We start from the raw sequence: 24,192 nt of genomic DNA on the forward strand, positions 1-24,192 counted from the left end.
CAAAACCCTCACTGCGAGCATCCACATGACGCCCACGGATCTGCCCACGCCCAAATAACATGAGAGGGACAGGACTTATACCCCGAACGTACCCGAAAGGTATGCATGGTTCACTCATCAGGATCTAAAGGCAAGGACAAGGCAAAAGAGACACAGAAAAAATTCCTCACGGCTACACATGTCCTCTAGACGCGTTGTCTATGCGTCTCGCTCGGTATTACAGCGGCATACGGCAGGTAAGCAGTACAACTTCAGCTACCTGATACGCATTCATGTTTATCGAACACAACTATTCGGTTCGGCTCGGTAAACTTCGGGAGAACGCTGGAACAAAAGGGCGCAGACGTTTTCATGATTTTGTATGACTTCGACTGTTTTGGACCATACGTGTAGGCGCTGGCACTGAGTGAATGTTGCTTTTTAAGAGTACAACGATTTTCAAAGAGTTTGTTTTAAAAGTAATTAGTTTTAAGTTAGTATGAAATGGCATTACTTGTTCGGAAAACAGTTACTGAATGTTAGCCTCGATAATTGTTCAGCCGTAAAGGCTTTAGCCGGTCTCGTAGTACAGTCGTCAACTCGTACGACTTAACAACATGCCCGTCATGGGTTCAATCCCCAAATAGACCGCGCCGCCATACGTAGGACTGACTATCCTGCTATGGGGGGGGGAATCAATAAGTTACTGAAAGCCAAGCCCACAAGTGGGTACAGGCAGGCCTTGACCGACATCGGTTGTTGTGCCAAAGAAGAAGAAGAAGAAAGGCTTTTGCATCATTCTCAGAATAACCCCAACATTATTGGACCATGGGAGGAGGGTTTCATCAAGAAGCGACATTGCTCTTGCTTTGTTGTTTTGAATTTTTAAAACATCGATTATTTTGTTTATAAAATTGTTCAATGTAATAATTTTGGTGCAAAAAATATGTATTTTCCTGGCCCGCAGCTATCGGCGGTTTAATAAATTTGGCCCTTTACCTCAAAAATTTACCGATTGCTGTAATAGAGAATCAATATTGGATCATGTTGAATTTTAAGCTTATGGTAAGCATAAAAATGAATTAAATTTGTTTGAGTTCAAGGAGTGTAAAAGTAAGGTATGGAAACAAAAACCAAAACTGAGTATCAACACGCAAGCATTATTACGTAAGCCTGTTTTATCTTTTAAGTGGGGTTTTTTTATTATTTTCAACAAGTTTAAAGCAGTAATAGGATGTCATAATTTTTATTCTAAAACGGTTTCGTTCAACTTAGAAAACTCGGATTCAAGAAGAAACTTCCTATATCTGGAATTTTTATATGCACAGGTATATATGCGCTGGTATACATATACACCTTTCTTTTGTTTTTTTGTTTTTTGTTTTTTGATAAACATCCTAGCTTGACTCTGGATACAATCAAGAGGATTCTCATTGCTCTCGTGACTACTGTGTCGAACTTAATCTAGCGCATCTTTGCCCATTTTCGCTCTATCTATGTGTGCTTGCGATGCGGTTCCTCGTGCTCCTACAATAGCTTAATGGCTGTGGTTTTCTAATCAGATCGAATTGGACTCTTTAAAAAACTTAACGAATCGGTAGAAGAAGAAAAAACAAATAAAACATTTTGTGTGTTTGTGATGCGAACTGCACGGAAATCCATACACACACAACACAAGACAACTCACTAACAAGGATGGTTGGTTTGATGTTGTCGTCAAATTTACGTGACAGATGGGGTTCCACTATTCAAACTTTTGTTACACTTTGGTCAGGAATGGAATCTTTTATAAGGTAAATTCCAAAATTATTTGAAACTGTGTCTGCTGGACAGACGCACCAAACAGCAGTGTTTTTTATAGTTTTAATCACGGATCACTATCCAAAAAAGAGTGGGGATATTGAGAAAATCCCGAAATAGGTGTTTTGCAAACAGTTTGCTTTATTCGTTGATTTTTTGTTGTTGAAAACTTTCTATTATGTGAATTTCTTCAATATCTCTCTTTCTCCCTCTCCATCGCTCGCTCACTCTCTTTCTCTTTTCCTTTATGTATGTGTTTTCTTATCGTTTTCTTTGTTTCTATTCCGTTTTGGTGTGCATAATAAGTAAACGTTATATTACGATGTACAAGCAAGTTTGTAGTGTTCGGTTTTGTTGTTTTATCACAATTGTTAAGTGTTGTTTTATTAGTACGCATGTTCTGCATTAAATTTAAATCCCATCATTACGCGTCAGAAGAAAAATTTGAAAAAGTATGTAACTAGCTGTTCATTTAGTTGCAGTTTTACTCTTCAGCGATTGCATTTAAATAGTATGGATGCTGGTAGTTTCAATTTCTTTGTGGTATCTAGTCATGTCATGATGAACATGTCCATCCTGGCTGCAATCGTCTCCTCCTTGTTCTTCCTTTTTTTTTCTCCCTCTCTCTCTCTCTCTCTATCTCTCTCTCTATATCTCTCTCTCTCTTTCTCTGTGTGAAAAAAACCATACATGTGGCAGCATCTTTCTACGTTCAAAGGCAAGCACGCCCGTTCGTTTTTATGCACGTTATTATATTTGTATAGAATCATGCCGCTACCATCTATGAACTAACAGCCGGTCGGCTGGCCTGGCTGTGAGAAAATATTGAATCATTTAATGTTTAAATATATGTAGGTATAACGTGTTAAAAAAAATACTACTATCGACAGGCTCGTAGAGTAAAGGTAGTGCTCAAAGCAAAAACCGATAAAATATGCTATCTAGAGAAAGCTAGCTATTCAGCATCTCCGTCCGTAACAACGCGTTTGTCTTGGTTTAACAGAACCGTAGTAGTAAGAGTATAGCATGTCCGTTGCTCAGTAAACAGCCCATGTGTCCGGCACTTGCTACGTGAAGAAGGCTTGTAAAATAGAAAACAACTCGCTCGTTAAGCTTGTTCGCTATGTAAGTGTTTTGTTTTGCTTTGTTTGTTTGTTTTTGTTTTTAATTCACTCCTTGCGTTTAGTTTCATTATCGTACTACCGAATTTCATCTTAACCATGTTCGAACACTTCGAATTGCTACGATTGGTGTCGTTAGTTTTGTTTCTTTTTTGTTTTATTTTTGTTTTGCTTTACTTATTAGTTGCTACTACCGCTAATATGTGTGTGTGTGTGTTTTGGTTGGGATTTGCTTATGCATTGCGTTTACATCATTACATCACGTGCCATTCGCCATTCGATTGAGGTTTGTTTTCACACTCCTCCCACTACATTCACATACAATAAGCAGTACAACGCTGTACGCTTCTACGCTATATGACTGCCAACTGGTTTAGCGTGTTTTGCTTTAAATCGTATCTACTTGCGTTTAGTGTTTTCGTGTTGACTGCGCTATCTTTATTTGATGAACAAATGTGCTGTTTTGTTTGTTTCTTTTTTTTGTTCGTTTTTTTTATTCCTTTTCAAAATGAATATACCTAAAGTAGTAGAATCACTTCATAAGAGAGCTGGACTTTTATCGTTCTGTTATTGTTGTTCTTTTATGTCGTTACTCTTGTTTGCTACTATACATAAATATCAGGATGGATCACTGTGTTTGTGTTCCTGCACATTCACATTGCTAACCACATACCCCTATACATATCATTCCATCGATACGTACTCAATTAAATACGACGAATTGGTAGAGTATGAAAGAGAAGCCCCGTGCAGATTCACATCCTCGTGTCGATTTCCCCATGTCCCATTGGTTTTGATTTATAATTATTCTAAAAGATGCACTTTTGGCAGAGCTGAAGATAGTAAAATTATTGTTTGTTTGCTTTAACTTTTCTTTTGTTGTTGTTATAAGATGTATATACTATTCATTAAATATATATATATTTATATTATTCTCGAGTTTTGTTTTTCCTAATGCTCTCGTCCAGATTCATGTCCTGGAAAGAGTTTCTTTTTAACTTAGTTGAACTACATTGCTATTAGAATGATATTGCAAAAAATGTTTCTTGTCGCGGACATTACGCCATGCTGCATAAATCCCGTACGCCCAGCTTCCGAGTTCTCGAACGAGTGAGACGAGTGTGTTTAGCATATGGTTTACTGTTCATTTCAACAGACTGGCGTTGCTGTTTGTAGGCGACAAGCTTCAATTTAGTTGGTTTGTTTTTGTTTACCTTTACCCCCCTTAGAAATTTAGTTTTGGGGTGCTTGCTTATTCATATTATTCGCTTTTGTTTTGTGTTTTGTTACATATGTTGTACTGAAATAATTCTCATTTCCGTCTGGCATACGGTCAATTTGCCGTTATTTGAATTTACACAGCTTTATCGGCTGTTAGTTTAATAATGAAGTTTTGCACATTTCCTTGTTATAAACAATGAATAAACACATTCGACAAAGACTTGTTATCGAGCTAAGGATGCTGCTCGAGCAGGATGGAATAATCGTTCAATTTTCATTAGTCGCAATGTTGACGGATGCTTTCCATTGTTTTGATTTCTTCTTCACAAATGAGTTAAGCTTGCTGCTAATATCTTTTATTTTGCCATTGTGTTGCTACCGTTGACTGTTATAGTATACCACACTATGCATCATTAGCTTTTGCTGTATGTTTCATTCCCCTTTATCGCGATTATAATCAATAAAGCATTCTTGGGGTAGCTTACGGAGCTCGAAACAATCCAAGCTATTGTAATCCGTTCCCCATGTAATGGTGTCATTCCATACTCATTTCACTCTTCTTTTCATGTTATGTTCATGTAGCCAGCTCGAAAAAAAGTGAAAGAACAGAATGTCCTAAGTAATTTGTAGCATTCTCCCTAAAATATGCCTTATCGCTTTCATAGCGCGCCCATTTCCTTAATCTACTTTATATCTATCTAACTAATCGATACTACGGCTCATATGCTTGATACTTGTAAAAATCACTTTAGGCTGATGTTGATGTTGTTGCTGCTGTAGCTGTTCAATAAATTCCGATTGGCAAATCAGATTCGACGTCATCTAGATTTGACTTTACGTCTCCATCAGCTTGTATCACCGCCCCTTTGTCGGAACTAAATCAGTAAGTTTACTTACTTACTCGCGCCAAACTAATTATTTAACAGATTATTTCCGCAACGTGTTAATGAGGGAATAGAAATCTATAATTTAAGTTTACATGAGCACAATTTCCCTACTAAAGTCAGAGGTTTTCGCTAAACTGAGTTCACGCTCGATCGCACCCGGTGAGCAATGATGTTTCGATTAGTGACTTTGTTTAAGCTTTTCACCCGTTCATATCGCTATTTTAGCTTTACATATCTAATCTCAAGGTGTTGCATGGTGTATAGTTTAGCATATCTAGAAAATAATTAAACATAGCCATCCCGTTACACATCAACTAAGTGTATATAAAACGTGAAGCAACCACTAATCTGTTCCGGCACGAGTAAACGTTCAGACGTTTAGAGATTTGACAAGAAATTATGCATTAAATGCAAAACAATAAATTATTTGCTGTCCTTTATCACCTTTAAACCTAACTAATGATGATATGCTGTACCGTTTTAAATTGCTTTCATTAGTATGCTGATAGCAAAATCGAGAGCGGTAGTCAAAGTGCGAGTTAGTGATTTTTGTGTAATAGAGCGTGTGTGGCTGTGTGTTCAATGTTCTGCTATTGCATTGTCATCTTTCATAGTTATCTTCTCGTTCAGCTTGGTTTAACTCGCGTTCCGCTATACTCGCGTTTGCCTTTCAACAGTGACACGTAAAGGCTATTTCAGGCTGTTCGATTAATGGTAATATTTTTTGTTGTTGTTTTAGTTGTTTGTTTTCCGCTTATATGTTTTATCAATCACGAGCCTTTCGTAGCAGATCCGGAAGCAACATATTATAACGATACGAGTATAAGTATATAGATAGTGAGTGAGTTTCTGAAACATTGTTGTTAGTTTTTCTTTCTACTGGTATAGGCTCTTTCTTAGAAATAGAATTATCGTTTTATAGGCTATTCTTTCGCCCGAGTGTTTGAAGTAAATTAACGCATTTTGTTTCCACTGCTACTAGCTAGACTGGTTCGCCCTTGTTTCCGTTCGGCGCACCGCGTTTCAATGTGTGTTTCATGTGCGAAAGATTGTGTCAGTGTGGGTGTTATTTTTTTTCTCTCATAATCAGAAAGCTTACTATACTTGCGAGACATTGCCCTCAAAATGGTCTACTGCCCACTGGCTCATTATCGGCACCTTCTTATTGTAAGCTTCGTAGCGAAGAGCTTTTATCTTACGAGACAACGATAAGAATTTGTGAATAATAGTTATAAGAATTTTAACATCATAAGTATAGACGTTAACAACATTTTTGTGTGTTTGTTGCAATTGCATATTTCGCCTTGTTCCCATTTCTTGAACGTCTTGCTGTTTACCACCAAGACGTCCAATTCACTGTGCCACGTCAACAAAGCATCTGATAACCACAGCATCGACTGATACTGCTACTATTTATGAGTGGAAGTAGCAAACAACAAACCCCGAAAGCAGCAGTTTTTTTTCTTGGGCTGTAGCTTCACATAACCAGCCACCTGGTTGCTTTTCCCCGATTTCGGGAAACGTTCTGCAAACGTCGATTGCTTTGAAGATTGAGCCAGTCATGTGGGTGCTGAACAGTGGAAGACCCTCATGACTCAGTGTACCCTTGTGCATCCACTTCTACTTCTCGATCACGTCAACGCAGGGTGTAAGGAGGACACTGTCCCTGCGATCACTCAACAGCTTACGGTTAAACAGCATTCGAAACCCATTCTGGTGTACGTGCCGTGCAGTCACGAGAGCGTTGGAGGATGGCGTCGGCTGCTTACAATCTTCCGGCAACGGTGCCTGTTTAGCAGGTGCTACCCCGTTGGCGCTACCTTTGCCGCGCAGAATGTTGAACAACGACTTGCAATTGCTGTCCAGCGATTTGAAGCTGTACGAAATCTTATACCTAATCCGTTTCTCACCCATCAACGTGTTGTCAATTGACTTCAAGCAGTCTACTAATTGGCGTGCCTGCTGCTTGTCCTCAGCCAGCCCAGTAGCTTCGCTGGTAGTGCTAACCGTACTGCTTGTCGATTGCATCGTACCGGTTGCCGTGGAGGAATTGTTAAATTTGCTATCTAAACCGTTCTGCTCGTAAAACAGACTCTCCAAGCTAACGCTCAGCGACTCCAGGCTTAGCAGGCTCGGCTTCAGCACGCTTCGGTCATGCCGCTGCTTCCAAAGCTTCGGATGCCTTACAAGCTGCTTTTGCATTCGCTGCTGTTGATTATTGCACTGCTGACGCTGCTGATACTGCTGATGCTGCTGAGGCTGTGGCTGGTGCGGCTGCTGCGGATAGCCGGACAACCGGCGCTGTTGATGCGTTTGCTGGTGCTGCTGCTGCTGCTGCTGTTGCTGCTGTGCTGCTGGTGTTTGGCAGCGGTCTTGAAGCGTTAGTGTTGAGCTACGTTCCGTAACACTAGTGACGACGTTTACAAATTGGTTACTGGTTACTAAATTCTCGTTTTGTCACTGAATTTCGCAGAAGCTAATCTTTTGCGATTCTTTCTGCTCCTCACCCATGCTAATGTCTTCCTCTTTAGGCGATTCTGCCCCACACGGAACTCCGCTTTCGCTAGGAGGCCCCGGGGGGCAGGCTGATTGTCACCGAAGCGCAAGCGTAGATATCGGCGGTGGACGCACCGGTTTGTTTTCGAGGATGCGTTCTATCTCCAGCATCACACCGGTCGATAGCCGTGGCAGTAACTGTAAATTGAGTGACCCAAAATGGAATTATTGTACGACAAACTGCATCCCAAAATCACTGTCTGTAAATAAGATGCAGTGCATAAAAGCTATCAAGCTGTTCATGGCTATGGACTCAGGTGCATGCGTACTTATTTATCCAAATACAATTCAATATCGGCATAGCGATACCCCCTCCTCATTCCCATCACGTTTACCTGTAGCGCTTGCAGGCTTTGGTGCAGCTGTTCGGGTGAAGTTGCACCGAGCAGCAAACACTGTACCGGTTCATGCTTGAGCGACCACGCAATGGACAGCTGTACCGCATTGCAGCCCAGCTTTTCCGCCAGATTGCTAATGTCACGCGCCTTGTCGTACAGCCTGCGTGCTTCGTCCTGCAGATCCTTGCGCAAATGCAACATTACCGCCAGATGGAGAAGAAATAGAAAGAAAAGAACACAGATATGTACGCTACAGTGCGGTCTGGTCGCGGATCGTTCACTTACTTCTTTGTTTACTTCGTCCTCAATCCAGGAGTAGCTTTGGCTCTTGCTCTTCAACGATCCCTTCGGTATCCAGAGCTTCTCGCCATTCTGGGCATCGCCCAAATACATGGACAGTGGACCCCAAGCCATAAAACCGACCCCGATCTTGTTGTACATCTCCGGCAGGTAGAGTTCCGCCTTTTCCCGGCAGAACATATGATACTCCGACTGTTCCACGATAGGCGTTACGCAGTTAAACTGACGGCAGTTGGTGTAGGCCTCCATGATCTGCGGACCAGTACACGGTTGAATTAATTATATTCTATGCTATGTTCAATGCAAACAGCACGGTGCTAACGGTGTTCCACCTTACCTCCACCGGTGACCAGCGCGCCGTTCCCCAGTACATTGACCATCCCTGCGATATGACGTAATTCATTGCTCGCACAATTTCTGCAACCAATTCATAACGCAAACAGCCATTAGTTTTGCATTCCGTTTTCGAACTACGGTTCGGCCTCTTTCGCGGCACCATTCCATTAATGAATTGCGGGGTGGGGGGAGTAAAAAACGAAATAGAAAAACTCACCTTCCATCGGACACATCGAGTCCGCCTTGTGCACCAGTATGACGTCGATGTACGGCAGCTGCAACCTTTGCAGGCTCGCTTGGACACTTTCAATGATGTGTTTTCTCGATAATCCGCGCTCTTCGGATCTGGCAAAAGATTACAGCCGATGGTAAAAATATTAAAAATAGATCTCCATGCACGCACTCATCTGCGAAATGCTGCAACACGTCGGCAGCGCTCTTACTTTGTGCTCCAATAAATTTTGGTTGTTATGACGAAGCTGGTCCGTTTCCATCCTGCCTTTTGAATGATCTTGCCCAGCTCTATTTCCGCACGTGTACCTGGTGTGTTTGGGGGAAGGCGATAGACGTTACAATACAATATGGCATATGGTTCAGCGACGCGGCTCGTTTCCGTTTTGGGAACGCATTAGCCACACACACACATGCACTCCCTGCCTACCTGAGTGCGCTTCGGAAAGGTCGAACAGGTTGATGCCGCTATCGACGGCCAGACGCAGGATGGCTTCCGCCTGCTCCTCTGAAACGCCCGGCGAGAAAATGGGCCATGTGCCGAGACCAACGTTCGACACACGCAGGCCACTCTTGCCGAGATTTTTGTAGCGCAAGCCAGGCGTTGTGGTCGCATTGCTGCGTATCTGGATGGCCGGATTCGACCCCAAACTTGTGGAACGACCTGATCAAGTGTTGATGGGAGAGAAGATACACAATGTAAAGCTTATTTTAAACAGGAATTAATGATTATGGTTTATATTCTCCCAAGTATATTTGACTACAAAACCAATATCGTTAATTGCAACATAATTTTCACATGGTCGATACACCCAAACCCGTGAATGATTCGTGATTGTCGTTAATAAAGATTGAATTCTGTTCACAGACTTACCAAAATCAAGCTGAGCAGTCGTGCCACTAAATTCCTCCATGCAATCCAGTGAAGCTATAGGAGCTCGGCACCTGTAACGAGGTGATCAATAAAGGGAATTGCGTGGAACGCGGGACCGCAGGAATATCGGGATGGATTGGGTCACGGAAAAGAAGTTAATTAATTACTGTTGCTCTAATAATTAAGTACGGTACGTAACGCGGCTAAGATCATATTAAGAGCGTGAATGGATGGATATAGACCAGTTGGCCAGTTTAATTACTTTCGATTCTTGTTTTCGTGTCTGTGAGCAATTTTCCGGCCCGTGGAGGAATTCTTCGTGAAAGGAGAGGGATGAGATTGGTTTCTAGTATTCCAATTAAAAGTGTGTGAACGTGCTGATAAGTTTTCCCTCCCTTCGCCGGGTTGCAACAATCGCAACTAACCGACAGTGTTCGGTAATTTCGTTTGCAGAATTGAACAAAAAACGGCATTCTACCAAATCAATCTACCCGATGGTGGTAGGGCCAAATCGAATGCCAAACTGTGAAGATTTTTCCAATTTGTTAGATAGTAACGTCAACCATTCCTAGGAACAGTCGGTTCACCAAAAGCAAGATCAGCCGACTAGCGGCAGCTAATATTAACCATACCGATGTTACCGTACTCTGGCCGCCGCAGCTTAGCATATCTAATTATAAACGGAAGGTAACGCAAAATGATGGGAATTCACTCCCATGACCCAACATTTTTTGTCAACTTTGATTTCTGCTACGAAATGAACATCACCCGTGAAAATCACGCATAAGTGCTGTATGTGGTTCCACCAAGCGGTAGCAAACTAAATTGATGTGATGCCATCGGTATTTCATAGGCCGTGGTGTGCCTTTACTTTTCAACTTTGTGCACACACACACACACGCACACACAAATCGTATGCTATCTTTTCCCCACTCCGACAAGCACAGCGCGACATTTGTAATGACCAAAAAAATGTTCACCGTGTCCACAAACACCACCCTCCCCGTGAACGCACTGCCGTCATTCGGACGGATCCATTTGTTGGAATTTGTACCTGTAGATTGTAACCGGATTTGAATCCTCACTAATATTGTCATTGTTAACGTTATTGTCGTTATTAGTTTTTGAAGCAACATTACATAACACGATCGACATACCGGAAATGTCCGTTTTTTCCTACAAAATTTCCTTTTTCCACCAAACTTCACTTATCGTCGTGTCTAGGTGATCAAGGTATAAAGAAAATTTGAACTGACACTGATGTCGATGATGGTGGCTGGTGGCTGGTGGTGACGGCAACGACGACGGCAACGGCGGCAACGACGACGACAAAGGTGATGTAGATGGGGAACGAGGCAGGACGACACCGACGAGCAGAAGCTGATTAGTACGGCTCTGTACCAGGCAGTGGCGACAGTTTTAGCCGTATCGCTGGCCAGAGACCGACCGAGAGAATTCACAAAATTAACACAAACGCACGAAACGGCACCTACTTTTCGGGTCGAATGAACGCGTACCGGGCACCACTAGACAGATATTCCGTCCCGTCGTGCGAGCACTGGATCTCGCTGCAAAAATCACACTACTGCAGCACCAGGAAAGGAGTCGGAAAGTGTCGCATACGAGTAAAACTGCACTACTTTTCGAAGCGCGACAGCACGAATCTTTTCGCCTGAGAAAAGTCCCAGATCGCATGCTTGCCAACCGACGGCCTGAGGGCAAGAGTGACAAACTTAGTATGCTCTGCGTGCACTAAAGCACACAGCGAGACAAGGCACGAACACGCGCGGCAAGAGATAAAAGAGCTGCAAAACCATGACCGGTGAGAGTTTATAAAAGGGAGAACAATGTGAAAATGCGGATTGACAGAGAGCAATGTGCCAAGCAAAAGAAAGAGAGAGATTTTGGGTGATGAGAGTTGGATAGAGGATATAGAGAAGAGAGAAAGAGGAAAAGAGAGAAAATGTGTGTGTGTATGTGTGAGAGAGAGAGAGAGAGAGAGAAAAAGAGGAAAGAAGACAAAATATACAAAGGATCTTTAGGATGGTTATGGCAAGCGCGTTGCAGAATGGCAAAATAATAAGAAAGAGAGAGAAACTGTAAGAGAAAGCGAAATGATGCACTTGTGTGAGAGAGAGATAGAGAAAAAATCTCAATGCTGAGGAAAATTTGATTTTCACATTTTGACATGAACAAACCAAATATGAAAGCAAGGGAAGGAGATAAATACAAAAAGCAAAAAAGAAAAAAAAACAGACAGAGACACAGAGAGAAAGAGCGAGAGATAGAGAAATAGAGACAGAGTTTGTTAGAGGATAAGTAATAAAACATAAAATAGGAGTAGCATTGGATATGAGAACCGCCAAAACGTGTTCTGTAGCTTTGCAATTTTTATCCTGCGGTACTTTCTGATGTGAGTTCATGCCCAATTTCACACTGGCAGAGCATTTCGTTGTCGAATATTAGCGTCTTTTGTTTTGCAACATTCAAACTACAAAGAAACACTCTATTTTTCCTCGCTATATCGTGCTCTTTTGACTCTTTCATAGAAGCTATCTCTTTCGTGTCAAGCACGATCTCACTTTTCGCACACGTTTCACACGATTATGGCGTGAGTGTGTGTGTGTGCGTTGTTTTTTCTTTTCTTTTTATTTTACCTCCAAACATCAGGAAAACCGCACAATCACCATGCGTTTTGAAGGACATTGTGAATTTGAAATTGATTTTTCTCACCACGTCACCGTTACAACAGCGTGGGGCTTTTCTGTCGCACCTGCTCCTGTGCGGCACACACAAGAAACACGGCACCGCATTACACACCAGCACCAGCATCGATTTCCGTTGCAGGTACGCAGCTCTGACGATGAATAACTTAGGGATAATTATGCTTATGTAACAACAAAGGATATCCTGGCCCACCGTGCTTCAGTGCCGTTGACGCAGCACCGATGGTATTGAATTGAATCGAGCAAACAATCAACCACTTCCCCAACGACCCCACCAACAACCACACCAAACACCATCATCGTTGCAGACGTTGCCATCACAAGCCTCGGCGTGTCGTCCACCAGCAAAGTCACCATTTCGAATACATTAATTATTGCACTGTTTTTCCTTCTCACGTTATGCTAACGACGGATCGGGATCAATTAAATAATTGAACATGTATGAACACAATGACACCGGACACACACGCACGCACGCTCACGCACGCACACATACACACAGACACGCACGGTCGAATAATTGACACCACTAGACACCAAACCGGAAACGAAATAAATAATAATTCACACTTTTACATAACACTTCATTTACGAAGACGGAAGCTAAACACGACGTTGCGACAACACGGAACGCTGAGAACGCATTGAATTTTCCTGTCCTATGATGTTTATTTCATTGCGTTCTCCACTGACACAGTGCTCCGACGATGTGCCGCTATACTCTCCGAGCCGAGCTGGAAAACACTGAGTTTGCGAGAGAGAGAGTGAGAGAGAGAGAGAGCGAGAGAATTTTGCTTCTTTCCTTTTTTTTGTTTGTTTTCATTTCACTATCCCAACACTACCGTAGCGATCCTTTTCCGAAGCCTGCTACCTCTCGCTGGAATGACGTTGGAAGAGCGAGAGTGGTACCATGCGTACATACATATTCACACAGCCATATACGCACAGCCGTTTTTGAATGAACCATTGCACCAAAACCGCTGCTCGGATATGCAGCATGACGGTGGGTAGGTGAGTGTTATCATACGGTTTTAGCAACCGAGTACAAAAACAAGCCAAAATAGAGCAGGCAATATCTCAAATAGGCTCGAATTTGCAAAAAACGAATATTAAGATGCTTAATAATTAAGCCACGGAAAAAATTATACCGTGCAGACGATTCCCTAATGTAAGGGATCAGATGCGCTCCTATCGTATGATGTGCTTTATCCCCAAATGCTAAGGAATGCTAAACCCAATCACTACAGACGAGTACGAAACAAAACCTACATCATCTTGTGGCAGGCATCCGATTGTGACTGAGAGTATATTGTCGAAATTTCGCTTTCAGTTGAGTCCTGGCGACCCTTGGGAAAGTCTTGCAGGTGCGATGTTTCAGGAAGCCCTTTTTCCTGTGGCACTTTTTGCAAAGCTGCCGCGAGCACGCCTGCTGCACTGCGCTGCTCTTCCTGCAAACAGAGACAGACAGAAGAAATGGTTTTAGTATTACGCTTGATGTATTAGCATAGATGAAATAAAATCAGACATTTAGCAAAATTAATTCATTGTTTCCGTTGTTGGAAAATTTTGTTCCAGATCCACCACATCTGCCTGTTTTTACTGTGATTTGAGCAAAACAGCGAACCAGCTTGCGGCGCAAACGTGCATTTAAGGGTATAAAATAATTGATTTTTTGTCCGTTGCCGTCGAACTATAGCTGTTGGGCAAAATATCCCTTGACAGTTGAGCGATCAATATCGATTAGCTTTGCTTTACTCTCGTGCACAGTCGGTTTGCAATGCCCCGTACGGTACGACGGAACGAACTTTCCAAGAGAAAGCGACCGTTTGCATAATTGGCGTGAATTTGGCGTTTTGCCAATACGCTCCGCGTACAGTAATCACATGTAGGAAGATTTTGAAAGCAAAAGGGCACTGTCACGTTACCATTGTTTTGGCTTTGGGACGGTACATGTGCAACGGCGATGACTCATAAAATTGAATTTTTAATCGAAATGGTATTATACACACCCCTTTACCTGGTACAGCAATAAACATTAAATGGCAAGCTTTTGCTTTCTCGCCAACAGGTGTGCGTGTTGGAGTGCACCTGTTGAAACGACCGAGCCATGCAAAGCCGAACATTATTTTACATTACCTCCTTCGGTGTTACCGCTGCGGCACTGGTTTGCAAAGTTTCCATGAGAGTTGTGTTGGTGCCACCGAACGACGTGTCCTCGAGCAGGGGAGTTTTTACGCCCGCCAGCAGCACGGGAGACTTCTCCTCCGCTATTGTGTTCGGTGGCGTCCGGCCAGGTGTCGTCGAAATGCTGCCTTCCGCATAGAACGGCTCGGCCTGGCGGAACGTCCTGTCACCCGAACCGGTCGACAACGGTGGTGGTGATGTAGTACCGACAGGCACAGTCGCCGTCGTACCAGTAGCCAGTGCTGCCGCCTGTCGCTCCGAACCGAGCTGTGCCTGTCGTTCCCTTTCTTGGGCCCGGCGCTGATTCAACAGTTCGTTGTCGAGCTGCCTTATTTCCCGTGCCTCGCGCTACAACAACACGAAAAACACGAAACGAATGCAAATGCAAACCGGAGTTGGAGTAAGAATGGACCTTGAAAATGGCTGTTGAAATCTCGACATTAAACACCTGTTGTGACGTACCTTGCAGTTGGCGGCGTCGAGCTTCTGCTGCTTGTGGTGTTGTTCCCTATCCGCGGAATCATTTTTCTGTCGCTCCTTTGCTTTCTCCTCATCGGCTTGCCCTGTGTGGAGGGTAGTGGTTTTGGGAAAATAATTTTAAAGTAGGTAGTAATGCTTATTGCTCTGCATTGAGTTGGCAGATTTGCTCAGACACTACCACTCAATAAGGTGGCTATTGCTGCCTAATTGAGTTGCAACTATTCAGCAGCTATTTTGTTCTGTACATTAAGAGAATTATTTCTATTGTACTTACTTGAAGAGCTCCCACCAGACGCCCCTGGCGGAGGAAATGAGAACCAAAACTGATGAGCCAGTTTGATGTTCACTACAACGAGAGAGTAAAGATGAAATGCTTTCTTTTCAATCTTTTATTTGTTTTTTTTTCTTCTGCTGAACTAAATAAGCAAAATTTCCAGCCATCAATTACACCAAAACTGTAGAAATCAAGCACTATTCGAAACACTTTGCAACAGTTAGTTCTGCCACTCCATTTGGCATTGACTTTTTTTATCCAAAAGACGGGACTATTTGTGTGTGTGTTTGTGTGTGTGTGTGTGTGTGTGTGTGTGTGTGTGTGTGTGTGTGTGTGTGTGTGTCAGCGTGTTTTTTTGCCACAGATGGAATCAATGCAAAACTTTTCAAGGGTGGATCTGTTTCTTTTTCTATGTGCAAAAACTACTCCGCAAGAAGCGGTTGCTCGCGTCGCACATTTTGAAATGGTATAAATGTTCGACCAGATGCCTCTGCCGTCTGAAGATTCACGTTATTTTGGTACGGAAAATGCCACAGAAATTATGATGCGAAAACGGATACCAATTATCAAGGGTGAGAGTGAGAGACTAGAAAGAAGAGGTAGAAGAAGACAAAAAAACATAGGCCTTTCTCTACCAACCAGCAAAGATCGACGAGAATTCTTTACGACACTAAACCACGTACGGTGAAACACAGATCAATCTGGGTTTGGCCCGAAACATGAAACGCAACACCCAGATCCGCAACGAAACACTACCGATGTCAAGCAAATGGCTTCGGTAAAGCAACAGTTTATCGACTCGACTGTGTGTATTTTTTTTTTGTTACTTACATAACTTTGTTTCTGGCCAAAATAAACGACTGAAATTTTCTAACAATCCCGAACCACCGACCGACCACCGGAATGTCTCTTGTGACCTGAGTTTACCGAGGAAGCTGCTCGCACGCATGCGCCACAAAACCGTTACTTTATAAATATAACTATCATCGGGCTTTCAATTGAATTTGGAAGTGTGGTCTGTATGCTGGTCATACGCGTGACATATGCTGGACAATAATTACACAAAACCGTGTTTTTATTAGAAACAACTGAAAAATCATCTTAAATATTCAAAAAGGTTTTCACTACATGAACCACTCGTCTAGTGTTGGGGATTGAAAGCATCGAACAATTTTAAAACACGGCAAATTCAAAACGACAGTTGATGCAATTTAATATGCTATTGTCAATAGCTATATTTGATTTATTTTGGAGTTAATGAGTATCAACAAGTCAATACAATATAATAAACAATTAAAATATGTACTAGCCACTGGGCGTCTCCATCACATAGAGTACTAGCCACTGGGCGCCTCCATCTAGAGCAGCTGCAAGGGATAAGAAAACAGGATGATAGTTCAATGTGGTATGAGTGTGTATGAATAGAAAATATAATATAATGGCAATATAATTGAAAAAATGATCAGTCACTTTTATTTCTGTTTGCGATCAAATATTTAACTACAAATTAATTTTAAAAAAACACACACATACACACACATTGTTGGCCAAAATGTCTTTTTTGTACAACTTTTGTCGGCCACAGCACCCGTATCTAGGTGAGAACAAATAAATGAGAAGTACAAGAACCCGCAAAGAAAGCCGCTTATTGCAATCAAACAATTGTACCAGAAATTCGCTCTCATCGCACTCTTGCCATGCGCTACGTGCTCACACGAAGAACTGCGATACAGGTTTGATGATACTTTGATGATGACGATACTTCAAGTAAAAGGTTGTATCTTCAAATTTGATAACAATTGGCAAAATTGTTAGAAATTGTTGAATATAAAAGTAATTTACACCAAGGTAAATAGAAAATGACCAAGGTAAATAGAAAATGGTGCTAGAAAAAAATCAAATTGGTTTGAATTCGGTCAGCAACAAAGTTGCGCTAGCTGTCAAATCCATACAATGTTGCTGGCAAAATGTATGGATTTTTGGTCAATTGATCGTTGGTCAATATGGGCGTTGGGCAATTGAGAGTGCCACATGCACCAAGTCAGTAAGCGATACCGAGTATTGTGGAGCTTTAACTCATGCCTGCGGTCCACTCCAAGTAGCTTTCCTTTTTTGCAGCATAGAATAACGCCATGATTTGAATAACCACTAACTATCCAAGACGTGAAGAGCTCTACTGTTTCACTAAATGAATGCCTACATCTATCATTCAGTACTCTAATTGATTACATTGAGGGCATGTGCATTGTAGTTGGTTAGTGGCGGCACCCTAAAGTCGGTCTCCTCACATTTTCACCTATTTTAAAGCTTTGCTGAAGTCGCCTTAGAAGGCGAATAAAGATTTCAACCGAAACTTTCACGGCTGAAACGGGATCTCTTCGAAATCTTTCAACTTTTTGATTCAACGAGAACAGATAACTTGCCGCCATCTTAGCTTGTTTATATACTGGTTTTGCACCCTCGCTACTGTAACTGCCAAATAAAGCAGTGACAACACTTTTGGTTCCGAACCGAGAAAGCGTGTGTTCGAATCCTAATTTTTATTATCTTTGTTCTGTGTTTATTTCTTTTTAAATTAATATTTTCTTGCTATACTTAGAACAAACCAAATTTATGTGAAGCGAAATTTTAAAAACACCTTTTTAAAAACATAATAATGACTATGTTTACCCTTCATAATCAGGATGGGAGAAATATGTATCTCATTTCTCCTTTTACTAGAGTTATCGAAATAAGTTTGATATATTAATACCTTTCAACGGGTTGGTCTTTACCAACCGAATAATGCAGACCATATTTAATAAAGTGAAATAGTTCAGAGCTTAACGCAAGAGAACATAACACGTAAATCGTGCTATCGAATCTCACGCACATATCTGGGAACACTACAACAGCGCAGTGCTGAAGACGCTTGTAAGGTTTTCTTTTGACAGTTGCAATTTCAAATTTCAAATTAAAAGCGAAATTTTTCAATGACATTTTTAATTACTGGTAAATGCACTGCTGATCGCCTTCAATTCGCCGGCGAATACAAGGCGATTAGAAGGCATTAACAGGAAATTTGCGGGTAGAGAAATGACAGTATATTCGTGTGGAACACTTTTGTAACGAATTTTTTGTTCTTGCTTGTAAATTCGTTTCTTTCGCATATTTCGATAATGTTTAGAGATAATATTTCTTAAAATTGATACGAAATACTGAACTTCAATGAAAAACAACCGGCCATCAGAGTTTTTTATTTTAAAAGTTATAACCAATGTCTTGAAATCACCCCACTTGGTGTCGATCTAACCCGCACTGCAGAATTGATGCAACAAATACACTTTTTTTTATCAAACTGTTATCAAAATCAATCCAGGGACCGTAGTTTCTCGTAAAATGGTACACGATGAATCAAAAAAGCTTTTCTGATGTCTACTAGTAAGTTTACATTGCCAAAAGTATTGCCTTCAGGTGTCGAGAAACTACCACCCCAAATAAGTTCCCCTAGTACTTAATCAGCCGCAAAGATCCAAAGAGTACCGTGTGCTTGTTTAAAAAAGCTGTATGGTTCCCACCAAGTACAGTTTTCCCAAGCGCCACAGATTAAGCTTAAACGACTGGAAAATTGAATATCCACAGAAAAAAATGAAAGCTCCACAGCTTCATTGGTTTGATCAATAGATGGCGTATTACAACTCATCATTATATTGCTATCCTTTTCTTGCAATGTGTTTCGACAAGTTTCATCTTATCATGACCTATATAGCCTTCTAACTTTCTGAGCAAAAATCTATATGAATGGTCGTGTGGTCAGATACGTGGGTATCAACACCAACGACCATTACTCAAATCTCACTTGCTTCAGTGCTGGTGGTTTCCGTTGGAGTTTAGTATTTAAACAATCGTATCGCCGTTCTAGTTCTAGCGATGCATAACTTCAATGCGAAACCATACAACAGTACAAAGGAAATGAGAAAGCTCTCCTCCAAGCGATGAAGCTGAACTGGTTGGGGTATCCCACCAACAGAGAGCGCCACCAACTTTTTCGCTATTTTTAGAATGCATGAGTCGTTTGCCGTCTGCTAAACGAAGTCTTTCTATATTCCGTTTAGGTAGAGAACTTGAGTCGTTTAGAAGTCGTTTAGTGGTCGTTTAGTGGATTTGTGGCACTTGGGTTATCTCTTAATCACCCACAAAGTACGACATCGGAATGATTTTTCGTTAAACAGCCCCAAAACTATGGAGTTCGAACTTGGCTATTTGGGAGTCGTGTGGTCAGATACGTGAGTATCAACATCAACGACCATTACTCAAATCTCACTTGCTTCTAGATACTAGATGGTAGGAGGAGAAAGCTCTCAAAGTGTTGAAAACTCCACTGGCTGGGTATCCCACCAACAGATGGCGCCACCAGCTTTTTCTATTTTTAGAATGCATCAGTCGTTTGCCGTCTGCTAAACGATGTCTTTTTAGATTCCGTTTATGTTGATGACTTGAGCCGTTTAGAACCCGTTTAGTGGTCGTTTAGTGGATTTGTGGCACTTGGGCTGTTAAATGGAGTTATTCAGAATTCCTTGTAGGCTGAGATCTTGAATTGTTTCATGCGTTGGGTTGTGTCCAGAGTTGAAAGAGAGTGTCCAGAGTAAGTTTGTCCTTGATTTATAAATGCCATGTTTGAATTACAATTTGTTCGTTGTTTTTTTCAATTAAAGTTAGTTATTTTCATGTAGGTTTTGCTATTGGGTACGTTGTTTTAGTTCAGGGTTATAGAAAAAAATATTGAAAAAACACGACAATGATCAGCCTTTTTTATGTATACATTTCAATACTTTTTAAGGTAATGCGTACGATGAAGTGAGTGATCAAATAATCCAAAAAACATTATTTTTCGAAACTGCATCAACACAACGATTTTTGAATCCAGTTTGAACTCTCAACTGGGCACCAAAAACATATTGCGTTTATTTTGGATTATTGTTGACAGCTGAACAGCCCGGCAGAATACAATGTAAACAAACAATTCTCTCCATGGAACTTCTCGATAGAAAAGTTTTTCAAACATTTAGCCAGAATATTGCTATCAAATATTACACGTGCAAAGAAACTGCCTTTGAGGCAACCTACGATCAACTATGGCAAAATATGCTGAAGATAGCAGGAGTATTGAAGGAACAGAATTTGGAAGGAAAAATTGTTGGCGTTCAATTGTTTCATTGCCCAGCGCTAATTGCTGTTATAGGAGGGTAAGACACGTTAAAAGCAAACATACAGCACTGATACATTCACTCACTTAGTTTCCTGTTTGCAGCATCATCATCTCGGGCAACACATTTTACTGCATTGACAAATCCTGGGATGAACAGCTATCGCCTGACCATGATATTTGTGCCGCATACTTCTTGCAGGATTTTGAATTTAGTAGCACGAGTGGTTTGCATGGTTTGCAAATGCTGGTCGGGATGCGCATCTTTACGATGCCGCTTACGTTTTCCCTTAGCGTAACTAGCACGGAAAGCTATCGTGATGTAGCATTTTGTATAAGAACGTCCGGTTCGACAGGGCCTCCCAAAACAGTCCTCGTACCAAGTACCTGCATAATGCCAAACGTGCTATCACTTAGCAATCGATTTGGATTGAGTGATCGTGACGTAATTTTTGTATGCTCGCCTCCTACATTTGATCCATTTGTTCTCGATATTGTCATGGGATTGCGAGTTGGCGCTACCCTCCTAATGGTGGATAATTCTATACGCTTATCTCCAAAACGGTTATTGGATGTACTGTTTCCTGGAATAACGTTTATGCAAATGACGCCTTCTATGTTCACACGTTGGAGTAAAACTGACATGCTGGACATCATTTTTGGCCCTCAAACAACGCTCAGGTACTAATACCGATTAGTTCTATGATCAACAGATAAGATGATTAATCATCTCTTATTGCTTTTTCAGAACGCTTGTACTAGGTGGTGAACGATTCCCGGTATTGCCTCGTGCAGCTGATTGTCGTGTAAGTGTGTATAATATTTATGGGATAACGGAGGTTTCCTGTTGGAGCATGATTCAAAAAGTTCAAAGCCAAGATAATCAGACTGACATACCTCTAGGAGAAGTACTTGATCAATCAATCGTTCTACAGATTAGGAATGAAATCGACGGTAGTGTGCAAGCGGATCATCTGGCAAATGGATCTAAAATAGGTCAATTGTATATTGGAAGCTGCTCCCGGAAATGTGTGATACTAGGTATGTCTGAGGATGATGATACATTGTCAACTATGCCTGATGTTGTGTTCCGGGCGACAGGAGATTTGGTAGAACTTAGCAAAGAAGGCAATTATTATTATCGTGGACGATGTAGCAGAACAATTAAACGTTTTGGATGTCGAATAAGCTTGCCGGAATTGGAAGCCGTGTTACAAACTCATCCATCAGTTGAACAGTGCGCATCATGCTTTATTGAGGAGCTTAATCGGCTTGTAATATACTTCAAGTCAGACACCGATGATTCCTCTTTACGCGAAGCACTATGGAGCATAATGCGCGCCAAATTAAGAGCAGAAATGCTTCCAGACGAATTACATCGCATTGAACAATTTCCCCTTTCTGCCCATGGTAAAATTTGTCCAAAAGGATTAGGAGTCATTTTTGAGAATTTAAAACAATCTCGCACCAAGGAATGTATCACTCCGGTGGATTATTTTTGTGCAGAGCTAAATGCGATGGGGATCGTACACGAAAGCCAACCTATAGAAAGTGGTCGAACGAAAAAACTGAAACCAAACTCATCATTTATGGACCGTGGAGGAACATCTTTCAATGCCATTTGTTTGCATGCTACATTGGAAGAGCATTTTAAGATACAACTACCAGGATTGACGGCATTGCTGTTGGATCCGTTGATTCCATTGGAAAAAGCAATCGATTATATACAATCCAAAATTGCAACATCAAATAGTAATTGCTTGCAAGACGATGTTACCATCCAAAACCAGGCGGAAAAACTTCTATCAATCGAGCGTCAATACGATTTGAAAAAATGTATCGATTCTCGTGCTTCAATAATATATTGCCAGGGTATTGGGGCAATATTGAGCGTCGGCAGTCATGCGGGATTGCTTGTAACGATCAATATCGAGACGAATGCGATCATTTCGCACCATTTGTTCCCCGACCGTATTGAGTGCTCGGTCAACTTTTTCACTTTCGAGGCCAATGTGTACGGTATTGTTGGATGCTATGATGGGTTTTTGTACTGCTTCAATCCGTGGAAAGGCGCGATAGCTTGGAAGTACGACGCTGGAGGAATGATTAAATGTGCGCCACTTGTAGTACCGCAAACAAACGTAATCATCTTTGGGAGCTATAGCACCACAAACAATTTGCATTGTATTGCTGGGGTAAGACACACAATAACACAATGGATTGTAGAATTTTAGGGCAGAAATAACATAATGTTAACTTCTCTTTGTAGGGAAATTGTAGTGCTACGCTCCGATGGAAGATACGAATAGGAACCAAACCAATTTTGTGCCAACCGATAGTTTTGGGTGACGATGGTGCAGAATTTGTCTTGGTTGCTACTCTGGACGGTACCATTGCATCAATCAGCATAGCAACAGGGTGTTTGGCGTGGAAAAGAACAACGCAGCGCAGTGTTCCAATTTTTAGCACTCCTACCTTACTGCCAGAATACAACAAGATCGCTTGTTGTAGCGTTGATGGTACACTAGGAATATACGAAACAAAACAAGGAACCGAGGTAAGTTGTTATTAGAGATATGTTCAAGGTGTCCTACAATTATTTTTTTTTTCTTTGTGGTGCAGTTAACGATCCATTCCCTTCCTGGCAATGTGTTTTCATCGCTCGTCATGTTAAAATATCCCCTCGATCGAGTAGATTTTATCGTTGGCTGTTACGATCGGCATGTCCACTGTGTAGAATATTTACCTGCAAACAGCAACACACTCATTCCAAAATGGAAAATTGAAGTTCAATCACAAATCTACGCAACTCCATTGTTAGTAGAAGGCTATCTCGTGGTGTGCACAACGTCGGGATGGATTAATTTAATCGATACTCGCGATAGTAGTGATGCGAAAAATAGCATTATTTCCAGCATGAAATTGAACGGTGAGCTATTTGCATCACCAGTAGGGTTTGGTAAAAAGGTGTTTATCGGGTGTAGAGATAACTTTTTGTATGAAATACTGTTGAATATTTAGTACAAGGAATTAACAAACCAGCCCATATAACCAAGATACCGAAAACGCCACCAATTTCTTGTACTAAAAATCCAGTTCCATCAAACAAAGCTAAAAAACTATCAGTTTGGTGGGTTAAGCCACACGGCCACAGAAGCAGCCACTTCAATGTTGTTGAAGTTAGTTTTTTATGCACGGGCAATTTATTTGCTCAACATGTTTCACCTGTAATAAAATGTTATTTAATTGTGCAAAGGAAGCAATTAAACGTGTGTGTTTAAGTTGGTTTGTTGTAAAATATTCATGTGTAATATGTGTATATGTGTGTTTGTTTACTTGCGAATGATCTCTCCATTTCGCTGGTCAGTGCATAGTTTATAGACTAATAATATTGCTGAAGTTGAAGTGCAGTGATGTAAGTGAATGAATGTAATCAATCGAAGAGCTAAAATCCTGTTCAGCATATTGACCTTAGCCAACCCTTGACCAAACTTTTCCTCAAAGCATTTTTGGAAAAGGTGGGTTAAGGGTGGGCAGGATAAATACATCGGATCGGAACTGGCAGCTCCGATTGTTCTAAAATTTGGTGGGTTAACGACTGAATCGACCACCACAAATCCACGTGGGTTTGAAGTGGTTTTACAGTGGGTTAAGGACGATTTGGTTATTTGGGAGACATTAATTCAATCTCATTCATTTT

The 24,192-nt window shown here is 41.4% G+C and overlaps 2 protein-coding genes across 11 annotated transcripts; one reads left to right on the plus strand and one right to left on the minus strand.

Annotated features, from left to right (window-relative positions):
* Positions 1-6,478: 6,478 nt before the first annotated feature.
* On the minus strand, positions 6,479-16,487 carry LOC120956060 (voltage-gated potassium channel subunit beta-2). Of its 7 annotated transcripts, none has more exons than XR_005751829.2 (13): positions 16,139-16,487; positions 15,308-15,379; positions 15,016-15,116; positions 14,506-14,901; positions 13,639-13,817; positions 9,644-9,714; positions 9,200-9,433; positions 8,982-9,078; positions 8,756-8,883; positions 8,540-8,619; positions 7,900-8,454; positions 7,516-7,702; positions 6,479-7,415 (listed from the first exon to the last, which is right to left on the minus strand). XR_005751829.2 is itself a non-coding variant. In XM_040377442.2 (13 exons), exons 1-13 carry the CDS (start codon positions 16,254-16,256, stop codon positions 7,601-7,603), a joined length of 2,019 nt encoding a protein of 672 aa, XP_040233376.2. In that variant the 5' UTR covers positions 16,257-16,360; the 3' UTR covers positions 6,479-7,600. The 7 variants fall into 7 exon arrangements, 6 of the variants coding, with proteins under 6 accessions (XP_040233376.2, XP_040233377.2, XP_040233373.2 ...); XM_040377442.2 differs by having other exon boundaries at positions 6,479-7,702; positions 7,900-8,085; positions 8,200-8,454; positions 16,139-16,360; XM_040377443.2 differs by having other exon boundaries at positions 6,479-7,702; positions 7,900-8,076; positions 8,200-8,454; positions 16,139-16,359.
* A 1,417-nt stretch (positions 16,488-17,904) lies between these two features.
* Positions 17,905-23,534, plus strand: LOC120955186 (beta-alanine-activating enzyme). Of its 4 annotated transcripts, XM_040375790.2 has the most exons (6): positions 17,905-20,532; positions 20,598-21,173; positions 21,241-21,298; positions 21,428-22,687; positions 22,762-23,049; positions 23,115-23,534. In XM_040375790.2, exons 1-6 carry the CDS (start codon positions 20,318-20,320, stop codon positions 23,511-23,513), a joined length of 2,796 nt encoding a protein of 931 aa, XP_040231724.2. In that variant the 5' UTR covers positions 17,905-20,317; the 3' UTR covers positions 23,514-23,534. The 4 variants fall into 4 exon arrangements, with proteins under 4 accessions (XP_040231724.2, XP_049466121.1, XP_040231722.2 ...); XM_049610164.1 differs by lacking the exon at positions 21,428-22,687; XM_040375788.2 differs by having other exon boundaries at positions 17,906-20,532; positions 21,241-22,687.
* Positions 23,535-24,192: the final 658 nt, after the last annotated feature.

The sequence above is a fragment of the Anopheles coluzzii genome, chromosome 3 (assembly GCF_943734685.1).
Source record: "Anopheles coluzzii chromosome 3, AcolN3, whole genome shotgun sequence".
NCBI lineage: Eukaryota > Metazoa > Arthropoda > Insecta > Diptera > Culicidae > Anopheles > Anopheles coluzzii.

Excerpts from the sequence above, each read along its gene's own strand:
- LOC120955186 (XM_040375788.2), top strand. The coding sequence starts at position 20,318 with ATGGAACTTCTCGATAGAAAAGTTTTTCAAACATTTAGCCAGAATATT. Across the intron at positions 22,688-22,761 it reads ATTTGCATTGTATTGCTGGG|GGAAATTGTAGTGCTACGCT; the intron begins GTAAGACACACA and ends TTCTCTTTGTAG. Across the intron at positions 23,050-23,114 it reads AAACAAAACAAGGAACCGAG|TTAACGATCCATTCCCTTCC; the intron begins GTAAGTTGTTAT and ends TTTGTGGTGCAG.
- LOC120956060 (XM_040377437.2), bottom strand. The coding sequence starts at position 16,256 with ATGCGTGCGAGCAGCTTCCTCGGTAAACTCAGGTCACAAGAGACATTC. Across the intron at positions 9,715-13,638 it reads GATGCCTGCCACAAGATGAT|GTGCCGAGCTCCTATAGCTT; the intron begins GTAGGTTTTGTT and ends ACCTCGTTACAG. Across the intron at positions 8,620-8,755 it reads CTCGATGTGTCCGATGGAAG|AAATTGTGCGAGCAATGAAT; the intron begins GTGAGTTTTTCT and ends AATTGGTTGCAG.